Genomic DNA, 22,327 nt, shown 5'->3' with positions numbered 1-22,327 from the left:
TTCTTTTATTTCTCACATAAGAGTAAAAAGCCTTGGGGATTTCCTTGATCCGACCCGCCAAGGACTTCTCATGCCCCCTCCTAGCTCTCCTAAGCCCTTTTTTTAGCTCATTCCTTGCTACCTTGTAACCCTCAAGCGACCCAACTGAACCTTGTTTTCTCATCCTTACATACGCTTCCTTTTCCCTCTTGATAGGAAATCTGGTAGGGGAATCATTTATTCCTGAAATAAAAGTAATACTGCAGATGCTGGAAATCTGAAATTAAAATAAAAAATGCAAGGAAAACCCAGCACCTCTGACAGGCAGTGTCTGTGGAAAGAGATACAGGGTTAGAGGCACAACTCTTATTCATGTATTCCTGCTTTGTTCAGCTTTGGGAGGTCAATACAGGGCAGTGACTGGATTGTGATGTCTGAAACCAGCAGCAGCGGTTAGATCAGCATTGCACACAGATTGGTCATTATCTCACAACAACATGAGCTGTCGCTGGTTGAGGTCACATCCCTTAACCAAGATTGTATCCTTTGCACTTTGTGAGTGTACATCTCGTACCCCATTTTGGATCCTTATTTGATTGCGTAGTACTGTAAAAACACAGGTGACCCAGCTAGAAGTTCAGAGGGACAGCGTCCAGAGAGAAGCCAAGTGTGCGGCACGGTGGTTAGCACTGCTGCCTCGCAGTGCCAGGGACGCGGGTTCGATTCCCAGCTTGGGTCACTGTCTGTGTGGAGTCTGCACGTTCTCCCCGAGAGAGGAGAGAGGTGGGTCAATGTCCAGAGATGTTGTCGAGAGAAAGGGATCAATGTCCAGAGACAATGTCCAGTGAGAAAGAGGTCATTGTCCAGAGGCAGTGTCCAGTGAGAGGGGTCAATGTCCAGAGACAGTGTCCAGTGAGAAAGAGATCATTGTCCAGAGGCAGTATCCAGTGAGATGGGTCAATGTCCACTGAGAGGGGTCAATGTCCAGAGGCAGTGTCCAGTGAGAGAGGTCAATGTCCAGAAACAGTGTACTGTGAGAGGGGTCAGTGTCCAGAGAGAGGGATCAATGTCCAGAGACAGTATCCAGTAAGAGGTAGGTCAATGTCCAGAGACAGTGTCCAGTGAGAGGGAGGTCAATGTCCAGAGGCAGTGTCTAGTGAGAAAGAGGTCATTTGTCCAGAGGCAGTGTCCAGTGAGAGGGGTCAATGTCCAGTGAGAAAGAGGTCGTTGTCCAGAGGCAGTGTCAAGTGAGAGGGGTCAATGTCCAGAGACAGTATCTAGAGAAAGGGATCAATGTCCAGAGACAGTGTCCAGTGAGAAAGAGGTCGTTGTCCAGAGGCAGTGTTAAGTGAGAGGGGTCAATGTCCGGAGGCAGTGTCCAGTGAGAGAGGTCAATGTCCAGTGAGTGTCCAGAGAGAGGGGGAGGGGGTTAATACCCAGTGAGAGGGTTTTCCTGCAGCCTGGGTCCGGAATGTGTTTAAGCAGCAATGGAGTTAGTGACACTGTAACAAGTTTAAAATATCTCTTCAGATGAAGTGAGATAAACAAGAACATGTTTCACTGACTTTCCGCTCCTGGCGCTGATCGGGATGGCGGCGACCTCACCAATATGGCGGCGGCGCCGTGACCTTTCCGTGACGCGAACGCCGTAAAGTGAGGTGGTCAGGCCGCTGTAAAGTGTCGCGCGGTTGCTATGGTTTCCAGGCGGCCGCTGAGTGTGGGGCCCAGCGGGAGGTGAGGGCGATTCGGCTGCGGCTCCATTTTCCCCGGGAGAGCGGACACCAGCGACACAGAGACAGAGGAATGGACAACTCGGGAACCGGGGGAGGCCTGCGTGCCGGATTCGGCCTTTTCAGCGGCGGAGGAGCCGGAGGCGGCGGCCCGGTGCCGGAGTATTCCCAGCCCGACCTTTCCCGTGTCCCCTGTGAGTAAGAGAGCGAGGCCCGGCTGGGTAGGCCGCAAAGCACACGGCACCAACCCGACACAACTAGCTAGTGTTAGCACGAGTTATAATAAACCCGCTTTACTCTAACTCGCATAACTTGCGGTACTCTAGTATGACTAGTATAACGTGTGATATTCTAGGTTAAGTAGTTTAACTTATGATACACTAGTAGCATAACGTGCACTATTACTCGGTTAACTAGTTTATGTTGCAATACTCTAGGTTAACCTGTGATACGTTAGATTAACTAGTATAACCTGTGATACACTAGTAGGTTAACTAGTGTAACGTGTGATACACTAGGTTAACCAGTATAGATTGGGATACACTAGGTTAACTTGTGATACTCTAGTACAAGTAGTAAAACCTGTGATACTCTAGTATAAGTCATTGGAATACACTAGTAGGTTTACTAACATAATTTGATACTCTAGATTAACCTGTTTGCTAGTAGGTTAACTAGTATAACTTGATACTTCAGTATGACTAGTATAATGTGTGATGCTCTAGGTTAACTTGTGATACTCTAGTACAACTTGTATAACTTAGGATGTACTAGTAGGGTAACCAGTATAACTTGTCATATTCTGGTCAGTTAACTAGTTTAACTTGTGATACTCAAGTGGGTTAATTTATAATCTAGCATATCACAGGTTATATTTCTAGTATAACTATAACTTGATGCTCTAGTGGGTTATCTTGTCGTACTGTAGTAGTATAACATCAAAGCATTATAGAGTTTTCTCAGGGTGTAAGATAGATATATCAGTAGGTATGTGGATTTCAAAAATTCTTTGATAAAGTACCACGTGAGATTATTACTCAACATTGGGTTCATGTTACATTCACATGGATTGTAGATTGTGCATCTACACCAGAAGGACTGCAGCCACCCAAGAGCCCAATCACCACCACCTCAAGGGTGTTTAGGGATGGACAATAAATGCTGGCCTAACCTGTGATGGCCACAACCTGTAATGGAATTTATTTTTAAAAATGAAAACAGACTAGGAAGAAAGATGGATTTGTATTTCCTACCCACTGGAGGTTTCAAATAGTCTGGGGGGGTCCGAAAAACATGCTGGTTAGGTGCATTGGCCAGGCTAAATTCTCCCTCAGTGTAGCCGATCAGGTGCCGGAGTGTGGCGACTTGGGGATTTTCACAGTAACTTCATTGTGGTGTTAATGCAAGCTTGCTTGTGACAGTGATAAATAAACTTAGAGGCTCTAAATAAATCTTTTTTGAAGTCTAGTCATTGTTGTAATGTAGGAAATGCTGCAGGCCACTTGTGCTCAGCAAACTGCCACAGCAGCAGTGTGATAATGACCAGATTGTTTTGTGTCTGATGTTGGCTGAGTGATGAATATTAGCTAGGACACTGGGATAACCCTGCTCCTCTTCAGAACAATGCCATGGGGTATTTCACATCCACCAAAGGTGTTGGTTTAAGGTCTCACCAAGTCGCACAGTTGTGCATCTCTTGGCTGACAAGAAAAACATTTGGATGTTCGTCTGCAAACTGATTAGAATGTGCACTGAGTTTTTGGCAGGAATAGTTGGAGGAGGGGCAGTGATGACTTGTGTTGCTGAACAGCCACTTGCTTTTATGTATCTTCAATACAAAAAAAGAGTCCACGGTGTCTAAGGGTGTGGAACAGTCTTGGTGAATGGTTGGATGTGTGAGAGAAAACTGAGCACTGCACCAAAGTTCTATTCTTATGGAATCGGTCTGAGGTGGTAGTCAGCAAGGGTGATGCTCGAGCATAGAAGGATGGCTTTCCCACTTGAAGCTGGAGGAATTTTAATTTGCAGGAGTGACTGGGTATTTTTATACAAAGAAAAGGTAAAGTTTCCATAGTCCCAGATGACCCTGGGGTGCACTCCCCTTAGAGAGAGAGAAAGCTGACTGGTGGTGATTTAACCTGAGGATCTTCTCACATCTGGCGAGGGGCAAGGATGAGAAGGTGGGCCTTCATGAATAACCTCAGCCAGTACAAGAATTGAACCCATGTTGTTGGCGTCGCTCTGCATCATAAACCAGTCAACTGAGCTAACTGATCCCCTACACCAGTGGTTCCCAAACTTTTTTCACTGGGCCGCACTTTCGGAATAAAAATTTGCTCGTGCCACACTGAATTTTTTATTGATGATAAATACATTCAAAAACAAAAGAAAACAACTCCTAGCAGGGCTTGATTCATAACATAGAACACAACTACTTTATAATATGATCATGGGACATCCAGAAAGTATAAAACAATGCAGCTACATGAAAACATGATTCATTCCCAAAATATACTTATAAACGAGCCTCTTACATATGTAACTTTAAGTAAGTATAAACTCAATGAGAGGTGTGACCCTGTTTTTGTCGGGTAATCTCATTTATATTGGGTCTAATTTGAGACAAACAAACTCTCATCTCCTCATCAACACAAAGAAGCCTTTCTCTTTTCTGGTCTTTGATATTTGTCAGAGCTGAACATCCCTGTTCACAACAATATGTCGTGGAGAACTGTAGAAGAATAGCTAATGCTCTTAAAGAGATGCGTGGATACTGTTTCTGGTTGTATATCCAGAAAGAGTCCAGTGGCATACTCCCGTGTTTCATTTTCAAGGTGCGATCACTCGAAATGCAGGCCATTTCCTCCTCATCCAATGTCAGACCTGAACAGCTGGAATTCGCAAAGGGGTCTCTAACCCAGTCGAATTTTTCTGTAGACAACGATGGGAAGTAATGATCAATCTTTTCTACCAGTGTTGCAAAATGTTCCTGTATGAGGCCGTACAATTCATTGCTCGTTTTAAAACTTTTTACCAGTGGGAACATTTCGAGGTTATGTTGCATCGCTCTTTCGAGCCAGAGCTGAAGCTTTTTTTAAAATGCAGTTAGTTTGTCTGTAGTTGTGAGGATATTGTCATCGCAGCCTTGCATACTGGCATTGAGCACATTCAACCGGGAAAAGATATCGGCCAAATATGCCAGCTTTGCACACCAGTCATTGTCATCCAGTTGGTGGTACACTGGGTTCCCTTCTTGTTCCAAAAATTCTCTTAATTCGTTCTTCAGTTCCAACACCCGATTTAAAACTTTTCCGGGAGACATCCAGCGAACCTCTGAGTGCAGAATTAGGCATTGATGTTTTGATTCCATGTCTTTGCAGAATTGAGCAAATAACCGCGCCTTTAGTGGTTTTGCTTTGATGAAGTTCACAATGTGCACAGTCTGATCTAGAACCAACTTCAAATCAGCTACAAGGGTCTTGGTGATTAATGCCTCTCTGTGTAAAACACAGTAACTGTGTTTTACTGTGTTTACCCCAGTCCAATGCCGGCATCTCCACATCATCTCTGTGTAAAAAAAAGAGTTGATATTACATCTGGATTTTTCTGTTTGAGTGCCACCAAGCCTCTCACATTCCCTATCATACATGGCGCTCCATCCGTACAAATTCCAATACAAGAATCCCATAGAACAGTACAGCACAGAACAGGCCCTTCGGCCCACGATGTTGTGCCGAGCTTTATCTGAAACCAAGATCAAGCTATCCCACTCCCTATCATCCTGGTGTGCTCCATGTGCCTATCCAATAACCGCTTAAATGTTCCTAAAGTGTCTGACTCCACTATCACTGCAGGCAGTCCATTCCACACCCCAACCACTCTCTTTGAGTAAAGATCCCATGAAATCTCAACTTTTTCCAAATACTCAGACAAGGTTTGGAAAATATCTCGTCCTCTGGTACGTTTTTCAAGTTCCTTGCAAAATAGAAACTGTGTGATTATTTCGTCATTGTGAATGAATCTGATATAGGCAAGCAACTGTGCTTTTCCACTAATGTCGGTCGATTCATCAACTTGAATGGCAAATTTAGAATTCTTCATACTTTCGGAAACACGCTTCTCAATATTAGCTGACATATCAACTATTCTTCTGCGAATTGTATTATCAGACAAAGGAATTTCTATAACTTCTCACTCAGCATCATCAAACAAAGTTTTCACAATCAAGCTGCAGGCAGGCTGAATCAATTTTTCAGCTATTGTATGGTTTTGTCTGTTGAGCAATCAATTCAGCCACTTGGTAAGATACAATCTGCATCTTATCTGAGACTGTCATTCATTTTTCGAAATATGATCGTTGGCATTTCTCCTGTTCCAAAAGCCTTCCAAAATATTGAACATCCTTGTTTGCCAGATTTCCATGTTTTGACAACAGATGTCTTTTCATCTTGCTTGGGACCATATTGGAATTGGAAAGCTTCTCACCACAGATCAAACACATAGGCCGAGGTACATTTTCATCTCCAGTCCATGTGAAACCGAGACTCTGATAGCTCTCCACATAGCGTCGACAAACTTTCTTTTTTGGAGGTTTGCTTGGGCCTGCTTCTGGTGTAGAATTAAACGACTCTTCTTCAGCAATCTGTTCGAACGGCGATTCTGGATCACAACGTGGACTTGGATCGCCCTCAGCATCACTTGATGCTCTTGCTCTCACTTTGGAAAAATATCTGTCCATGTTTAACTGTTTCTTTGATTGTCCTTGAATCTTCCCGCCACACTTGCCATCCTCTCTCGCCGCACCAGTGTGGCACGCCGCACCCTTTGGGAACCACTGCCCTATACTAATGTACAATTACTGGACAGGAGAGAAATGCTGTACTGGCACTAAAGGACTTTTACTGTGCAAAAGTGAAGCTTAAAAAAAACTACTGTTATGTGGTGGAGTGAAAAGAATGCTGCGATGTTGAGTTCTTGAGTTCACACTGGCTATCTTTTCAATATGTCAGTCCTTCAGGATTAGTTTCTCTCCTGTCTCACTTAGACCTGCACCATAAACCATTTTTGGTGCCTTTTTTGGTTTCGATTTACATCACATTTGGGTTGTGATAAGGTAATGGATGTTTATAACTATTATATTAGCATCGCATAAGCAGTCTCTGAGAAACTGTTTTTCAGATTCCTTATGAAAGAATTGCCTGCTGGTCAAGTTATCTACTTTCTCTAGGTCTGAGGAGATTCTAGTTCTAATGTGTTTCAAGACCAGGAAGCATGCACGGTGGCACAGTGGTTAGCACTGCGGCCTCACAGTGCCAGGGACCTGGATTTGATCATCGGCTTAGGTCACTGTCTGTGTGGAGTTTGCACGTTCTCCCTGTGTCGGCGTGGGTTTCCTCCGGGTGCTCCGGTTTCCTCCCACAGTCTGAAAGACGTGCTGGTTAGGTGCATTGACCCGGACAGGTGCCGGAGTGTGGCGACTAGAGGAATTTCACAGTAACTTCATTGCAGAGTTAATGTAGGCCTTACTTGTGACTAATAAATAAACTTTAACTTTGTTTTTATTGCAATTGCTTTTGAGCTGAAATTGTCTAAATGATTAGTATATGCTGGCTGCCTGCAGTGAGGTGAGAGTAAATTGCCTTTTATATCAAGGCAGCAGTTAACCAAGTGTGGCATCAAGGAACCCTAGCAAAATTGGGGGAACTCTGTCCTAGTTGGAGTCAAACCTGACACTCACCAACATCCCAGTCCCAGAGCATTGCTGCTGCAGTTACTTGGCAGTGTCCTAGTCACAACCATCTTCAGCTGTCAGGCGATGACCATCTTCAAGAAGATGGTTGGAGACTTGGTCTAAGAGGGTGTCAGATTTCTGAGGCATTGAGTTGGTCCTGGGGCAGTTGGGAGCTGTACAAGGTGAACGGATTATATCTTAATCGGACTGGAACTAATATCCTTGCAGAGAGATTTTCTAGTGCTATTGGGGAAGGTTTAAACTCGCCCTGAAGGGTAGCTCAAATTAGAAGGAAGCAATCATAGAATCATAGAAACCCTACAGTGCAGAAGGAGGCCATTCGGCCCATCGAGTCTGCACCGACCACAATCCCACCCAGGCCCTACCCCCACATATTTTACCCGCTAATCCCTCTAACCCACGCATCCCAGGACACTAAGGGGCAATTTTTAACCTGGCCAATCAACCTAACCCGCACATCTTTAGACTGTGGGAGGAAACCGGAGCACCCGGAGGAAACCCACGCAGACACGAGGAGAATGTGCAAACTCCACACAGACAGTGACCCGAGCCGGGAATCGAACCCGGGACCCTGGAGCTGTGAAGCAGCAGTGCTAACCACTGTGCTACCGTGCCGCCCCTGTGCTACCGTGCCGCAATGGTGGTAACAGGAAGTAGAAAAGTAGCAAACAAAATCAATTAAGCTTAGGATGTGGAATAATGTCAGACAAAGTTAAATCATTGAATATTTTTAAGGTGGAGGTATAGATTCTTGTTAGGCAAGGATGAGAATGTGGAATTGGAAACACAAACGAATCAGCTACGATCTTAATGAATGGTGCTCCAGTTTCCTCTCACTGTCCAAAAATGTGTGGGTCAGGAGGATTGGCCATGCTAAATTACCCCTAACTTCACCAAGACAGATGAACTCATTTCAATCGTTTTGTCAAAACCAAGAATAAAGGCTTTAAACAAAAACATTTTGCTGTAAACACAAACAATTCCAAAGCTGAAATTAAGGGTTGAATCCAATTGTTTAATCATCTCCTCTTGGCACAATGATAATAACAAAGTTAATGACACTCTACCTGAATGCATGCAAGGTAGGAGCAACTGAAGGCCATTTGGATGCTCAAGCCTGCTTTACCATAGAATTCTACTGAGCAGAATGAGGCCATTCAGCCCATCGAGTCCCACTGCACCAACGACAAGGGATTGATGTCCGCACTGAACACAATTCCACCCAGATCCCATGCATTTACCCTAGCTAGTGCCCCTGACACTAAGGGGTAATTTAGCATGGCCAATCCTCCTGACCCACACATTTTTGGACAGTGGGAGGAAACCGGAGCACCATTCATTAAGATCGTAGCTGATTCGTTTGTGTTTCCATTTCCACATTCTCATCCTTGCCTAACAAGAATCTATACCTCCACCTTAAAAATATTCAATGATTTAAAGACACAAAATGGGTGTGATCTAATTGCCATGATGGAAACATGGTTGCAGGGTGACCAAGACTGGGAACTGAATATTCAAGGATAGTCCCCGGAAGGGTAGGGGGTTTTAGTTCAGTCGGGCAGCATGGACGGTGCAGGCTTGGAGGACTGAAGGGCCTGTTCCTATGCTGTAATTTTCTTTGTTCTTTGATATTTGACATTTAGGAAGAATGGGCAAAAAGGGAAAGGAGGTGTATTGCACTGATAATGCATGGAACCTGTACATTAGTGAGGGAGGATCGCAGATTGGACAACTAAATGTGGGATCTGTTTGGGTGGAGCTAAGAAAGAGAAAAGGGCAGCAAATGTTGGTAGGAGCTGTTTGTAGGTTACCAAACAGTACTGGTAGTGTTGGGCATTGAATTAACCAGGAGATTAGAGAAGCATGGGTGAGATAGTAATCATAGAACTATAGAATCACTACAGTACAGAAAGAAGCCCACTGAGTCTGCACCGACTCTCCGAAAGATCATCCCACGCAATTTGTGTGTAGACTGGGTGAATCTAATGAGCGCTGATGCAATGGGGACGAGTTTCTGAAGTTCGTTACAGATGGTTTTCTAGAGCAGTACATTGAGGAACTGACAAGAGAACAGGCTGTTTTAAATCTTAATATTATGTAATGAGAGGGCTATTAATAATCTTGTGTAAAAGAACCTTTTAAACATTATGTTTAAAAGTGAAGTGGTTCAATTTGAAGCTAGGGTGTTAAATCTGAACAAAGAGTTGGCTGAGGTGGATTGACAAAGTACATTTAAAAAGTAGGATGGTAAGTAGGCAATGGTTAGCTTTTAAATAGCTATTACATAGTTTACAGCAACTGTACGTTCCTTCAAGGCACCAAAACACAAAAAAGTCAATCATTAAAGGGAATTAAGGACAAAAGCAGGAAATGTGTGAAAAATTCAGCAGGTCTGGCAGCAAAGGTGGAGAGAGCAGAGTCATACAGACTCAAAACAATTTCTCTCTCCACAGATGCTACCGGGGCTGCTGAGTTTTTCACGCATTTTCCGCTTTTATACAGATTCCAGCGTCTGCAGTATTTTATTATAGAGGAAATTAAGAATTGTATAGGATTAAAAGAAAAGGCCTATAACGTTGCTGGAAATAGTGCTAAACCTCAGGATTGGGAGGATTTTGGAAAACAGCAATGGAGGACAATAGCATACGAATGTCAACTAGCAAAAGACATAAAAAGTAAATGTTTGGCTAAGACAAACGTGGATCCTTTACAGGAGAATTTATAATGGAGGAATAGAGAAATGGCAGATAAGCTAAATGTTTACTTTGTGTCTATCTTCACAGAGTTAGAGATCCAAGAGACTAGGAAGAATGAGAAGAATATTAGTAAGAAGGTTGTATTGGCAGCCTGTGACTAGGGTCCGATAAGTCCCTGGAAGTTTGTTGAAAGAGGTAGTTATGGAAATATTGAATGAATTGGTGAACATGTTCCAAAATTCTCTCGATTCTGGAACAGTCCCTGCAGATTGGAGGCTAGCAAAAGTCACCCCATTATTGAAGGAAGGAAGGAAGGAAGAACTCTAGACCTATTCGCCTTATATTAGTAGTAGGAAAATGATGGGATCTATGGGCGGCACGGTAGCACAGTGGTTAGCACTGCTGCTTCACAGCTCCAGGGACCTGGGTTCGATTCCCGGCTTGTGTCGCTGTCTGTGTGGAGTTTGCACATTCTCCTCGTGTCTGCGTGGGTTTCCTCCGGGTGCTCCGGTTTCCTCCCACAGTCCAAAGATGTGCGAGTTAGGTTGATTGGCCAGGTTAAAAATTGCCCCTGAGATGCGTAGGTTAGAGGGATTAGCGGGTAAATATGTGGGGGTAGGGCCTGGGTGGGATTGTGGTCGGTGCAGACTCGATGGGCCAAATGGCCTCCTTCTGCACTGTAGGGTTTCTATGATTCTAAAGGATGTGATAAATGGACTCTTGGCTCATTTATTTATTTATAGTTTATTAATGTCACAAGTAAGCTTACATTAACACTGCAATGAAGTTACTGTGAAAATCCCCCTAGTCACCACACTCCGGCACCTGTTCGGGTACACTGAGGGAGAATTTAGCATGGCCAATGCATCTAACCAGCACATCTTTCGGACTGTGGGAGGAAACCAGAGCACCCAGAGGAAACCCACACAGACACGGGGAGAACGTGCAAACTCCGCACAGTGACCCAAGCCGGGAATTGAACACGGATCCCTGACGCTGTGAGGCTGCAGTGCTAACCACTGTGCCACCCTATACTGAAATGATAGTGTGGATATGTGAATGGGAAATCATGTTTGATGAACCTTTGCGGTTTTTTGAGGATGTTACGAACAGAATTGATAAAGTGAAGTTGGTGGCATCGTATAATTGGATTTTTAGAAGGCTTTCGATAAAGTCCCCCACAAAGTTGGTTCATAAAATTGAAGCATATGGAATAGGAGGTAATATATTGGCATGAATTAAGGATTGGTCAACAGACAGAAAACGGAGAGTAGGAATAAATGGGTTATTCTCACATTGGCAGGCTGTGACTAGTGGGGTATCGCAAGGATCAATAATTGGGCACCAGCTGTTCACAATATATATTAATTATTTGGATTCGAGACCAAATGTAATATTTCCAAGTTTGTGGATGACACAAAGCTAGGTGGGAGTGTGTTGAGGAAGATGTCAAGCAGCTTCGAGGGGATTTGGACAGACTTAGTAAGTGGGTAAGAGCATGGCAGATGGAATATAATGTGGAAATGCGAGGCCATCCACTTTGGTAGGAGGAGCAGACCCTTTAAAGGGTAGGAGATTAGAAAGTGGAGATGTACAGAGGGGCATGGGTATCCTTGTCGATAAGTCACATACAGGTGCAGCAAGCATTTAGGAAGGTTAATAAAAACAGAAAATGCTGGAGAGATTCAGCAGGTCTGGCAGCATCTGTGCAGAGAGAAACAGCTAACATTTTGAGTCCATGTGACTCTTCAGAACAAAGGCATTGAAGTGGTATCAGCCATGATCATATTGAATGGTGGAGCAGTATCAAATGGACTGAATGGCCTTCTGATCTTATATTCTCAAGAGAGAATCTTGACCCTCTCCTCTTGATACTCAATGGCATTACATTGTAAAATTCCCCACCATCAACATCTTGGGGATTGTCATTGACCAGAAATTGATCTGACCCAGTCAGAAAAATACGGTGATGCTAAGAGCCGGTCGGAGTGTGTGAAGTCCGTGGTACGTAGCTCACCTCCTGACTCCCCAAAGCCCCCCCTCCATCAGCAAGTGTTAGGGGACCAGATCAGAAACCCGAAGGTATATTATGAAGCGAGACCAGATCTCAACAATTTTTCTATTTTGGCAATCAACGTGAGGATGGAATGGTTCAATTCGGGCACAATTCTACTGACAAACTAGGGAGGTTTTTAAAATCAAAACAAACTTTATTTAACAACTTTTAACAATTGAATACAACTTAAACATGACAAGATACAATTCTTAACTGCTAATCTATCATCACTGAGTTCCAGTCAAGCAGTATTTTTCTTATAGACTTAAACTCCTCTTTAGAATTAGTTAGCAAAACAGGCATACTTGTTTTGACTTAGGTTAACAGTCTTGGAGCTTTCAGAAAGATGGAGCAACACTTTATTTCTATCCGCTCCAGGCAGCAACTGCTCCTCACTTAAAGTGAAAATGAAACTGTTGGAAATTGGCGTGACGTTGGTTTATTTTGTCAAGTCTTTCTATGCTCTGTGGCCACTGATTTGCATACCATCAATTCTTATTAATGCTGCCTTCAGCTGAATCCTGAAAACAAACTAGTGAAATGAAAATCTCCCGATTTCCAAATGCGCGCATCTGCCCCGTTAGGAAAGGAACTACCATTTGCAGCTTATTTGCTTAATGGCTATCACTGAATTCTGAAGTGCACCTTTTAATAAGAAGATAGAGAAATGGTTTCTGCTGTCAATTATCTAGATTCCTCAAGTCGTAGCATGAAAACCAATAGCGCAAGTGTCAATTACAGGGCACTGCTGTCAATGGCAAGTGGTGCACAATGAGCAGCCCATCTGAACATGACTGTGCATCTCCCACGTTACAGAAGGAAATTGGTGCTGAGCCTGCCATCTGTCCACAGTTTTAAATGCTTTCCAGTGCAGCAATCTATTCTGACAGCTACTTCATCCCTGCTGGGTCGACTGACTGTTAAAGCTTCTTGAGTGCAACTCTAATCCTCTAATGCTGCTTCACTTCAATAGCTGTTTGAAGCAAATAGCCTATTCCCACAAGATAGTGCCTCGAGAATTAACCAAGCTTATTTTTAACTGCACTGTATATTCTTTTCCTTTCTCCCCCCGTGTCAGCCTCCTGCAGGCTGGTGCTTAATCCTGATTTATTTCCACTCCATGAATGCCATCTCTGACCCAGGCTGCATGTTGATGACCTGAGGGTGCTTCATTCCCTGTGTGTTCAATATGTCTCTGGTGAAAATCTTACCATGTGATGAGATCTGGGAATGACAAGGCTCCTAAGTCAAGTGTGTAGTAAGAATAAAGCTCCCTTTACATTGTGCTGACAGTGTCTCTTATTACTGTTGTCTGAATTATGCCCCCCCCCCTTACTGTTTCACTGTTTATTCTTTCGATAACTGCTGTTCTTGTGATCTCTGTGATGGAGATTGCCACATTATGGATGTATTTTTTTTTACTGTGGACTCTTGCTGACCCATCAGGATTGCCCAATATTCTTCACTCGGGCAAGCAATAGGCGGTGCGAGAGAGGAGACTATTATCCCATTGAGGTTTGGTTTGTAAGCCAAGCCTCGTAGGTAGCAGGTCAACGCCACACTGCGACACCACTGAGTCCCACAGTTCCCACCCTCCTCTCTCTCCCTTAAGGCGAGCACCTATTGTGACAGTCTGGCTAAAGTGTGAAAGAAAGAAACCAGTGTGCTGGAGGGTTGCTGTAAGATGTGAAAAAGATAAAGGATGTTCTTGGAGTGCTAACTTTCACCTTTGCCTTTTACAGTGTCTGGAATGAGCCCCTTGTCTCCTTACCTGAACCTTGATCCTCGATATTTAATCCAGGTGAGTGGAGAATATTTTTCTTGTTTAAAACATGCAGGGCTCCATGTAGGTAGTTGGGACAAAGCTGGGCATGATCTTTCATGGCGGAGATAGAAGACTTTCTGATGTTTTAATCAGGCCAATCATCTGGCTGCACAGCATTACAAGGTTATGAGACTCCTCGAGAGGGTGAAGAGGAGATTTACAAGAATGGTTTGAGGATTGGGGAAACCGTACAAGATTAGTGTTGGAGAAGCTGGAGTTGTTCTCATTGGAACAAAGATTGAGAGGAGATTTGATTGAGGTGTACAGGACTGACCTGTTTGGAAAAGGTAGACAAGGAAACGCTGTCCCAGTTAACTGATGGCACAAGGACTAGGGGACATATTTAAGATTTTGGGCAGTGGATACATGGGGAATGTGAGGAAGAGGTTTCCTATGACTGACCTGGAACTCGCTGCCTCCGAGAGTGGTGGAAGTGGAGATGATCAATAGTTTCAAAAGGAAATTAGATGGACATTTGAATGAAATAAACCTGCAGGGGAGTGGGATTGATTGGATTGCTCTCCGAGGAGCCAGCATAGACTCAATGGGTTGAATGGCCTTTTACGCCCTATATGACTGACTTTGTAACCTAAGGTATCTTGCAAGGCTATGCTGAGACAGCATTTTCCAACCCCACGACCACTACCATCCAAGGGCAACAGACAGATGCGAACACCATCACCTGCAAGCGTCCCTCTAAGTCACTCACCATCCTGACTTGGAAATATATCACAGTTCTTTCACTGTCACTGGCTCATAATCCTGGAACTCCCTCCCTAACAGCACTGTGTGCGCACTTACACCTTGGACTGCAACAGTTCAAGGTAGTGGCTCACCACCACCTTCTCGAGGGCAGTTAGGGATGGATAATAAATGCTGGCCTAGCCAGCAACACCCACATCCTATAAATGAAGTTTTTTTAACAAATGAAGCATTTGGCACTGCCTTTCACAGTCTTTTTCAGACTTGGCTGTTATCAGTGTCCTTTTTGCTACATTAGTTGGTGCTGATACTTTTCAAAGCTTGTCCTCTTAGAGTAGTCACAAAGTGGCAGTCTTCTTTCTCTCGTATTAGGATTGTAGGTTTGGGTAGCTTAGTAGTTTCAAGCTAGGGCCATGTGCAACTCTGTGAAACTCTTGACAAGCCAGATCTCAAAATGCAGGCAACGTGATCCTGCATTGGTAAATCCTAATCAAAGCACCCAAATCTGTCAACATTAGCAACTTGAAATATATGCATCTTAGTCGGGGAAAACTTTTAACCCTCATATATTGTTCTTGCTTTATAAAATGCATCAATGTGGATATGAAAGCATGAGATTGAACAATCCTAACTCGCACTTCCAGGAGCAGAGTTTGAATCTGGCTGTGTGTTTGGATCTGATGTGAAGTGGGCTGTGGGGCTGCTTTAATCTGTTTTTTAATCGGGCCACAAATTATCCAGAACTCCATGGATGCGGGGATGAAAGGGTTGACGTATGAGGAGAGATTAAACAGTTTGTGTTTATACTCGCTGGAGTTTAGAAGGATGAGGGGGGGATCTGATCGAGGTATATAACATTTTAAAGGGGATTGATAAGAAAATGTAGACCAAATGTTTCCTCTTGTGGGGCAATCTAGAACAAGAGGTCATAGGTATGGGTTGAGAGGCGATAGATTTAAAACTGAGATGAGGAGGAACTATTCCTCGCAGAGGGTGGTGAATTTGTGGAACTCGTTGCCCCATAGCACAGTGGAGTCTGAATCGTTAAATGGTTTCAAGAAGGAGATAGATATATTTCTAATTTTAAAAATGGTATAAAGGGATGTCGGGAGGTGGATTTGAGACCAGGAAGAGATCAGCCATGATCTAATTGGCGGAACAGGCTGGAAGGGCTGAATTTTCCTACTTCTGTTTCTGTATTCCATGTTGCTTATCAACAGGATAACTGATGAGAGGTGATGTACTGGTGTAGGCAGTTGTTGGGGGGTGTTGCTGTATGTTTGACATGCAAAGACAGCAAAGAGAACTTGGCCATATCTGTGCTATATCTGCTCTGACTGCTGGAAAGGACTGGGAGGCGGAAGTTGGTATATGCTAAGTCTATTTCCCAGGTGTAACATGGTACAACACTACCAAAATTAGCTGTGGGTCAGTCTACACCTGAAATGTGCTCAATTCATGAGATCCATTTTCAAAAAGAACATCCCTGGCAGCCATCTAAAACTGGCATTAGTCTCCTTGTCTACCTTACTGAAGGGCTTTGCTCCAGTTTATCTCCCTTCGTTCCGGGCGGGGATGTTGGAATCCATTATTAAGGAAGATATGTGTGTGTTAGGTTGGTTAGCTATACTAAATTACCCCTTTGTGTCAGGGAGATTAGCAGGGTAAATACATGTGGCACGGTAGCACAGTGGTTAGCACTGCTGCTTCACAGCTCCAGGGACCTGGGTTCGATTCCCGGCTTGGGTCACTGTCTGTGTAGAGTTTGCACATTCTCCTCATGTCTGCATGGGTTTTCTCCGGGTGCTCTGATTTCCTCCCACAGTCCAAAGATGTGCAGGTTAGGTTGATTGGCCATGCTAAAAATTGCCCCTTAGTGTCCTGAGATGTGTAGGTTAGAGGGATTAGCGGGTAAATATGTAGGGATATGGGGTAGGGCCTGGGTGGGACTCGATGGGCCGATTGGCCTCTTTCTGCACAGTAGGGTTTCTATTTCTATGCGGTTGCGGGGATAGGGCCTGGGTGGGATTGTTGTTGGTGCAGGCTCGATGGGCTGAATTGCCGCCTCCTGCACTGTAGGGATTCTGTGAAGTAGTAGCAGGGTACTTGAATCACAACATAATCAGGCAGAGTCAACATAGTTTTGTGAAAGGGAAATCATATTTAACAAATTTAGTGGAGTTCTTTTGAGGATGTAACAAGCAGGGTAGATAAAGGGGACCCACAAGATGTAGTGTGTTTGGATTTCCAGAAGGCACTTAAGGTGCCACGTAAAAGGTTAATGCACAAAATAGCAGCTGATGGTGTTATGGTAATATATTTGCCTGGACAGGGGATTGGCTAACTAACGGTCGGGATACATGGGTCATTTTCAGCTTGGTAAACTGAGTAGTGTGATGCCACAGGGATAAGCCAACTATTTACCATCTAAATGACTTGGATGAAGAGGCAGACTGTAATGCAGTGAGGTTTGCTGATGGTACAAGGTAGGTCGGAAAGTAAGTTGTAAGGAGAACACAATTTGCAAAGGTTAAGTAAGTAGACAGAAATTTGGCAGATGGAGGACAATGTGGGCAAATGTGAGGTTGGAACTTTCTACTTTGGTAGGAAGCATAGAAAAGCAAAATATTTTTTTAAGTGGAACTAGTCTACCAAATGCTGCAGTGCAGAGGGATCTGGGTGTTATTATACATGAATCACAAAAGGTTAGCGTGCAGGTGCAGCAAGTAATTAGACAAATGGAATGTTGGCCTTCATTACAAGGAGGAGATGAGAAAGTCTTACTACAATAAGTCTTGCCACACCTGGAGTACTGTGTACAGTTTTGGTCTCTTTATTTAAGGTGATATACCTGCATTGAAGGCACTTCAGGGAAGGTTCACCAGCTCGATTCCTGAGGTGAACGGGTTTGTCTTATGAGGAAGGTTTGAGCGGATTGTGCCATTAGTTGTTGTAGTCTGGGAGAATGAGGTGTGATCTTCTTGACACTTATAAAATTGAGGGGACTTGGCAGGGTAGATGCTGAGGGGGTGTCACCCCTCGTGGCAACATCTAGACATCTCAAAATAAGGGGTCTTTCATTTATGATGGAGATGAGGAGGAATTTCTTTAAGGGTGTTAGTCTTTGGAGTTCTCTACCTCAGTGAGCAGTGGAGGCTGTATCATTCTATATATTCAAGGCTGAGTTGTGTAGATTTTTGGTCTACGAGGGAGTCTACGGCTATTTGGGACAGGCAGGAAGTGGAGTTGAGGCCCCAATCAGATCAGCCAGTGGAGCCTGATTGATGGGCCAATAGGCTTTCCTCCTCTTTTTCTCATGTTCTTGTGTTCAGTAAGTAAGATGTCCCAGGAATGGTCGTATCTCCCACAGCATTCCAACTATTTTACCCTTCATCTGGGGTTGTCTCTAATCATGGAATCCTCCCGGCAAGATGTCATTTCACGCGCACACAAACAGAAAATGCTGGAAAAGCTGGTCTGGCAGCATCAGTGGAGAGGGAAACAGAGTTAACGTTTCACGTCCGTGTGACTCTCAAGGAAGTCATGCAGACTCGCAAGGTTAATTCTGTTTCTCTCCACAGACCTGCTGAGTTTATCCAGCATTTTTTGTTTTGTTTGCGATTTCCATCAACCGCTGAATATCATTTCAGTTGGATTTCCTAGTTTGTTGCCATTCCATCCTTTTGCCTGTATAGACCAAGGTTGCTTCTTTAGGCCAGAGTGCCAGGGAGATCCGCCCTCTGCCTTTGGTTCCTGCAGCTGCTCCTGTTTGATGTGTTTAGGGGGATGGGTAAGGGGCTGTTTGATGTTCAGAAGAACCTGATGTACCGGTGGAGTCCGGCCCCCAAATCCGATTGGAGACATTGCTGGAGGTTTGATCGCGCGATGTCAGATCACACGACCTCTACCCATTCTTGAATTGACAGTATAGTGGTTGGGAATCCTATATTGGGGAATCTTTATTTGCAGCTTGGCCCCAGCAGCTATTGTGAAATGTTCCATGAAGCACGTTATCAGAGAATTGTTACGGTGCAGAAGGAGGCCGTTCGGCCCATCGTGTCTACACTGGCTCTCTGAATACGAGCTGATGCAGACATGAGGAGAAGCAGAGGGAAAGGCAAAACCAATCGCTTAGCAATCTTCATCTCTGGCCCCTATTACAGTCTCCCAAACTGCTTTCTCCCACAGGCCTTTTCTGGCTTTTGTGTAATTAAGATCTCTTTACCCAACCTCTAGAGCAACAAAGAAACCCCTCTATCCCTGTGGTAAAGCTGTGTTAATATTCATTTCCAATGATGGTGTTTCTCTGCCACTGTGCATGTTGGGTAGAAATATTTTCCATTAAACAAAAGCCATTTCCTTCCCTCGCCCACTTCCCCCAAAGCGCTTACCTACCTACCCAAGAGTTTTAGTCTGTAACTGGACTTGGTTCATTGAGTCAGAGGTTTACATCATGGAAACAGGCCCTTCGGCCCAACTTGTCCATGCCACCCTTATTTTTTTTTAAACCCCTAAGCTAATCCCAATTGCCCGCATTTGGCCCATATCCCTCTGTACCCATCGTGCCCGTGTAACTATCTAAATGCTTTTTAAAAGATAAAATTGTACCCGCCTCTGCTGCTACTTCTGGCAGCTTGTTCCAGACACTCACCACCCTCTGTGAAAAAATTGCCCCTCTGGATACTTTTGTATCTCTGCCCTCTCACCTTAAACCTACGCCCTCTAGTTTTATACCCCCCTACCTTTGGGAAAAGATTCATTGAATCAAAGGTTCATTGAAGGTTGTCTGTTAGGTGCAATTTGCAAGTGTCTAAGGTTTCAAGAGGCAACTTGTTTCTATTTTGATGCAGATTATTTGTGAATGTCAGTAAGAGTCTGTTTTGCAAATGTCCGTTTTGACAGGGTTCACTATACAGTGAGTGCCTGACATATATTGCCATCTTGTGTCTGAAAATCAGAACTACAACTGCTGGCTATAGGATCCATTTTTGGGTTAAAAGGGGATGACTATTAGTCAGTTTTCAGGTTGAGGGATGACTATGGGGTGCAGTTCATCCCTAGTTAACTGTTCCATCAAGGCATTCAAGTATATTTTTAATTAAGCTCAATATTTTATATCCCTCCCTATAACTGCAAAATTGTGCTCTGTAACTTTTAATCAGTTTTTAAAAATCTTACTAATTTTCACAGCTTTTAAAGCAATAATCTTTATTTTACCAAGACCACTTAACGTTTTATTTTATTGTACTTTATTTATACCTGATGTTTTACATACCACATGAGGTCCCTTATTCCCCTCTTGTTAACAACTGTTTCTTCAGATAGTACAGTTTGTGTTTCTCTCGCCTTATAATTTAAGTTCCTCGTTGTTTGAGATTGGGTCACGCTCTTCCTGTACCCTTTCTAAAAAAGCATGGTCTCTCCAGTGCAGCATAAAGCCTTAACCCACTTCTGTAAATTTACTCCTTCTCTGTCTAACAGCACTCCATTAGCTTGTTTTAAGTTGCTTTGACATATGCTATTGCAGCTAATTTTCAAGTCTCCCTAAGCTTGCATTCTGATTGATGTGTAATACTTTACCATATTCTATTTTATTTGTCGTGTCCACCCCCTGATAAACAAGATAAACCACTTCATAAATGCATTTTCATTTCTGTAACCAATTTTCTGTTAGCAGAAACCTTCACCGTGATTTTGGTATCTTAATGCATAACGATGCTCTGGTATATTGACAGAGGTGATGGGAGGAATCTGTGGCATTTTTAACAGCTGTGGTTACTCTGGAAAGGTTTGAGAGTGGGGTCTTAAAATTTGTCTGAATTTTGAGATCAAATTGCACCATAAGGTCTCCAGATTCTCACCTTTGTTCTGCTTCTTGTTACAGGACACGGAGGAGTTTATATTACCAACTGGAGCCAATAAGACTCGCGGAAGATTTGAGCTAGCTTTCTTTACAATTGGTGGCTGCTGTATGACTGGTACGTTTGGCGGTTTTGTTATTAGATCAGTCATTGCTGTTGAATAAGACCTTAATTAAGGTCTCTCGGCTAATGCTAGTGGACTCAGCAACTAGCACGCGGCTGAGTCCCGTCTGCAAGTTGTCACTAAGTGAGACTCCAGAGATGGGATCAAGTAGCAACGATGCAGATATAGAAGAGGGGAAAGCCTTTTAAAACCAGGCAGAACTGGATTGAGTTCAAGCAAAAACATTGCATCAAATCTGGACAATTTTGTGGAACTGAGTGTTTTGGCTTCCAATAAGCCTGTGTTACCCTCACCTGGGAATGCATGGCAGCTGTTGACTTTACCGTGTTATACTACATCACCAAACCTCTTGCCTTTCCAGAAAAAGCACTGCTCTGCAGTAACCTGTGCAGATACATGATTCATTCCATTCCTGCTGCAGGGTTGGCAGAAAAGGAAAGGTCTTGTAAATGGATGGAAGTGTTTGCAGTTCCAGATGAATGTCAAAGAGATCTGTATTATTCACGGTTAGGAGCGGGTGAAATTTCTTTGGCAAGAGGGGAACGTCCCAAATTTCTGATTAATCTTGCATTTAATTTAATCCATATCCAGTTTCCAGCGACAGTCGCATCATAGTTCAGAACAGCTCCTGATATTTTGAGTTGGTAGGTTCACAAACAGAGCCCTTGCCATTGATGTGGAGATGGATGCATTAATGGTCTAGTGGATGGGTGCTCTTCACTGAATCTGATGGTGTTTTAATTGCGGGCATAAGGAGGATTTCATACCCCCGTAACTCACTTTCAGCATGCATACGTAACTCCTTTGCGCATTTAGTACCAGCTCTGGAATGTTTATCTGGGAAATGGAGTTTGACACTGGCTTATAAACCTGGATGTTGCGTCTGTGTAATCATTTATAGTTCTTCTCTGTTTCATCAGGCGCTGCTATTGGTGCGGTAAATGGCCTCCGTCTGGGATTGAAGGAGACTCGTGATATGGCTTGGTCAAAACCCAGAAATGTTCAGTGAGTACCCATTCATATAGAGACTATCCATCTGATGGATAAGGGAGATCCGCAAAGGTGTAGACTGTAGAATTCCAACAACACTCAAGAAGCTAAACACCATCCAGGACAAAGCCGCCCTTTGACTCCCACAAACATTCAGTTCCCCACTGGCAAACAGTAGCGGCAGTGTGTACAATCTACAAGATGCACTGCAGGAAGTCACTAAGGTTCCTTAGTCGGCACCTTCCAAACCCGCGACCACTATCATCTAGAAGGACAAGGGCAGCAGATACCTGGGAACACCATCACCTGGAGGTTCCGCTCTGAGCCCCTCGCTATCCCGACTTGGAAATGTATTGCTGTTCCTGCACTGTCGCTGGGTCTAAATCCTGCAATTCCCTCTCTACCAGCACTGTGAGTGTACCTGCACTTGGACTGCAGCGGCTCAAAAAGGTGGCTCACCATCACCTTCTGAAGGGCCATGAATGCTGGCCAACCAGCAATGCCCATATTCTGTAAATGAATTTTCAAAAAGCAATTCTCGGGAACCATTGTATTTGACCTACTCCAGCTCCTAGTTTCTATGTAGCTGTGTGTAAAGCTAACTCGATGCAG

The 22,327-nt window shown here is 43.9% G+C and overlaps 1 protein-coding gene across 3 annotated transcripts in view; it reads left to right on the top strand.

The window, feature by feature from the left end:
* Positions 1–1,669: 1,669 nt before the first annotated feature.
* The window catches only part of LOC144480324 (mitochondrial import inner membrane translocase subunit Tim23-like), a 43,222-nt gene continuing 22,564 nt past the window's right edge, over positions 1,670–22,327 (top strand). For all 3 annotated transcript variants that reach the window (XM_078199683.1, XM_078199686.1, XM_078199684.1), the window contains exons 1-4: positions 1,670–1,903; positions 13,956–14,014; positions 20,625–20,718; positions 21,646–21,730. In XM_078199683.1, the coding sequence (XP_078055809.1) occupies positions 1,783–1,903; positions 13,956–14,014; positions 20,625–20,718; positions 21,646–21,730 (359 nt within the window). In that variant the 5' untranslated portion in view covers positions 1,670–1,782. The remainder of the gene's footprint in view (positions 1,904–13,955; positions 14,015–20,624; positions 20,719–21,645; positions 21,731–22,327) is intronic.

The sequence above is a fragment of the Mustelus asterias genome, chromosome 28 (assembly GCF_964213995.1).
Source record: "Mustelus asterias chromosome 28, sMusAst1.hap1.1, whole genome shotgun sequence".
NCBI lineage: Eukaryota > Metazoa > Chordata > Chondrichthyes > Carcharhiniformes > Triakidae > Mustelus > Mustelus asterias.
The sequence above is the reverse complement of the archived record's forward strand: the minus strand, read 5'-3'. Positions and strand labels throughout refer to the sequence as shown.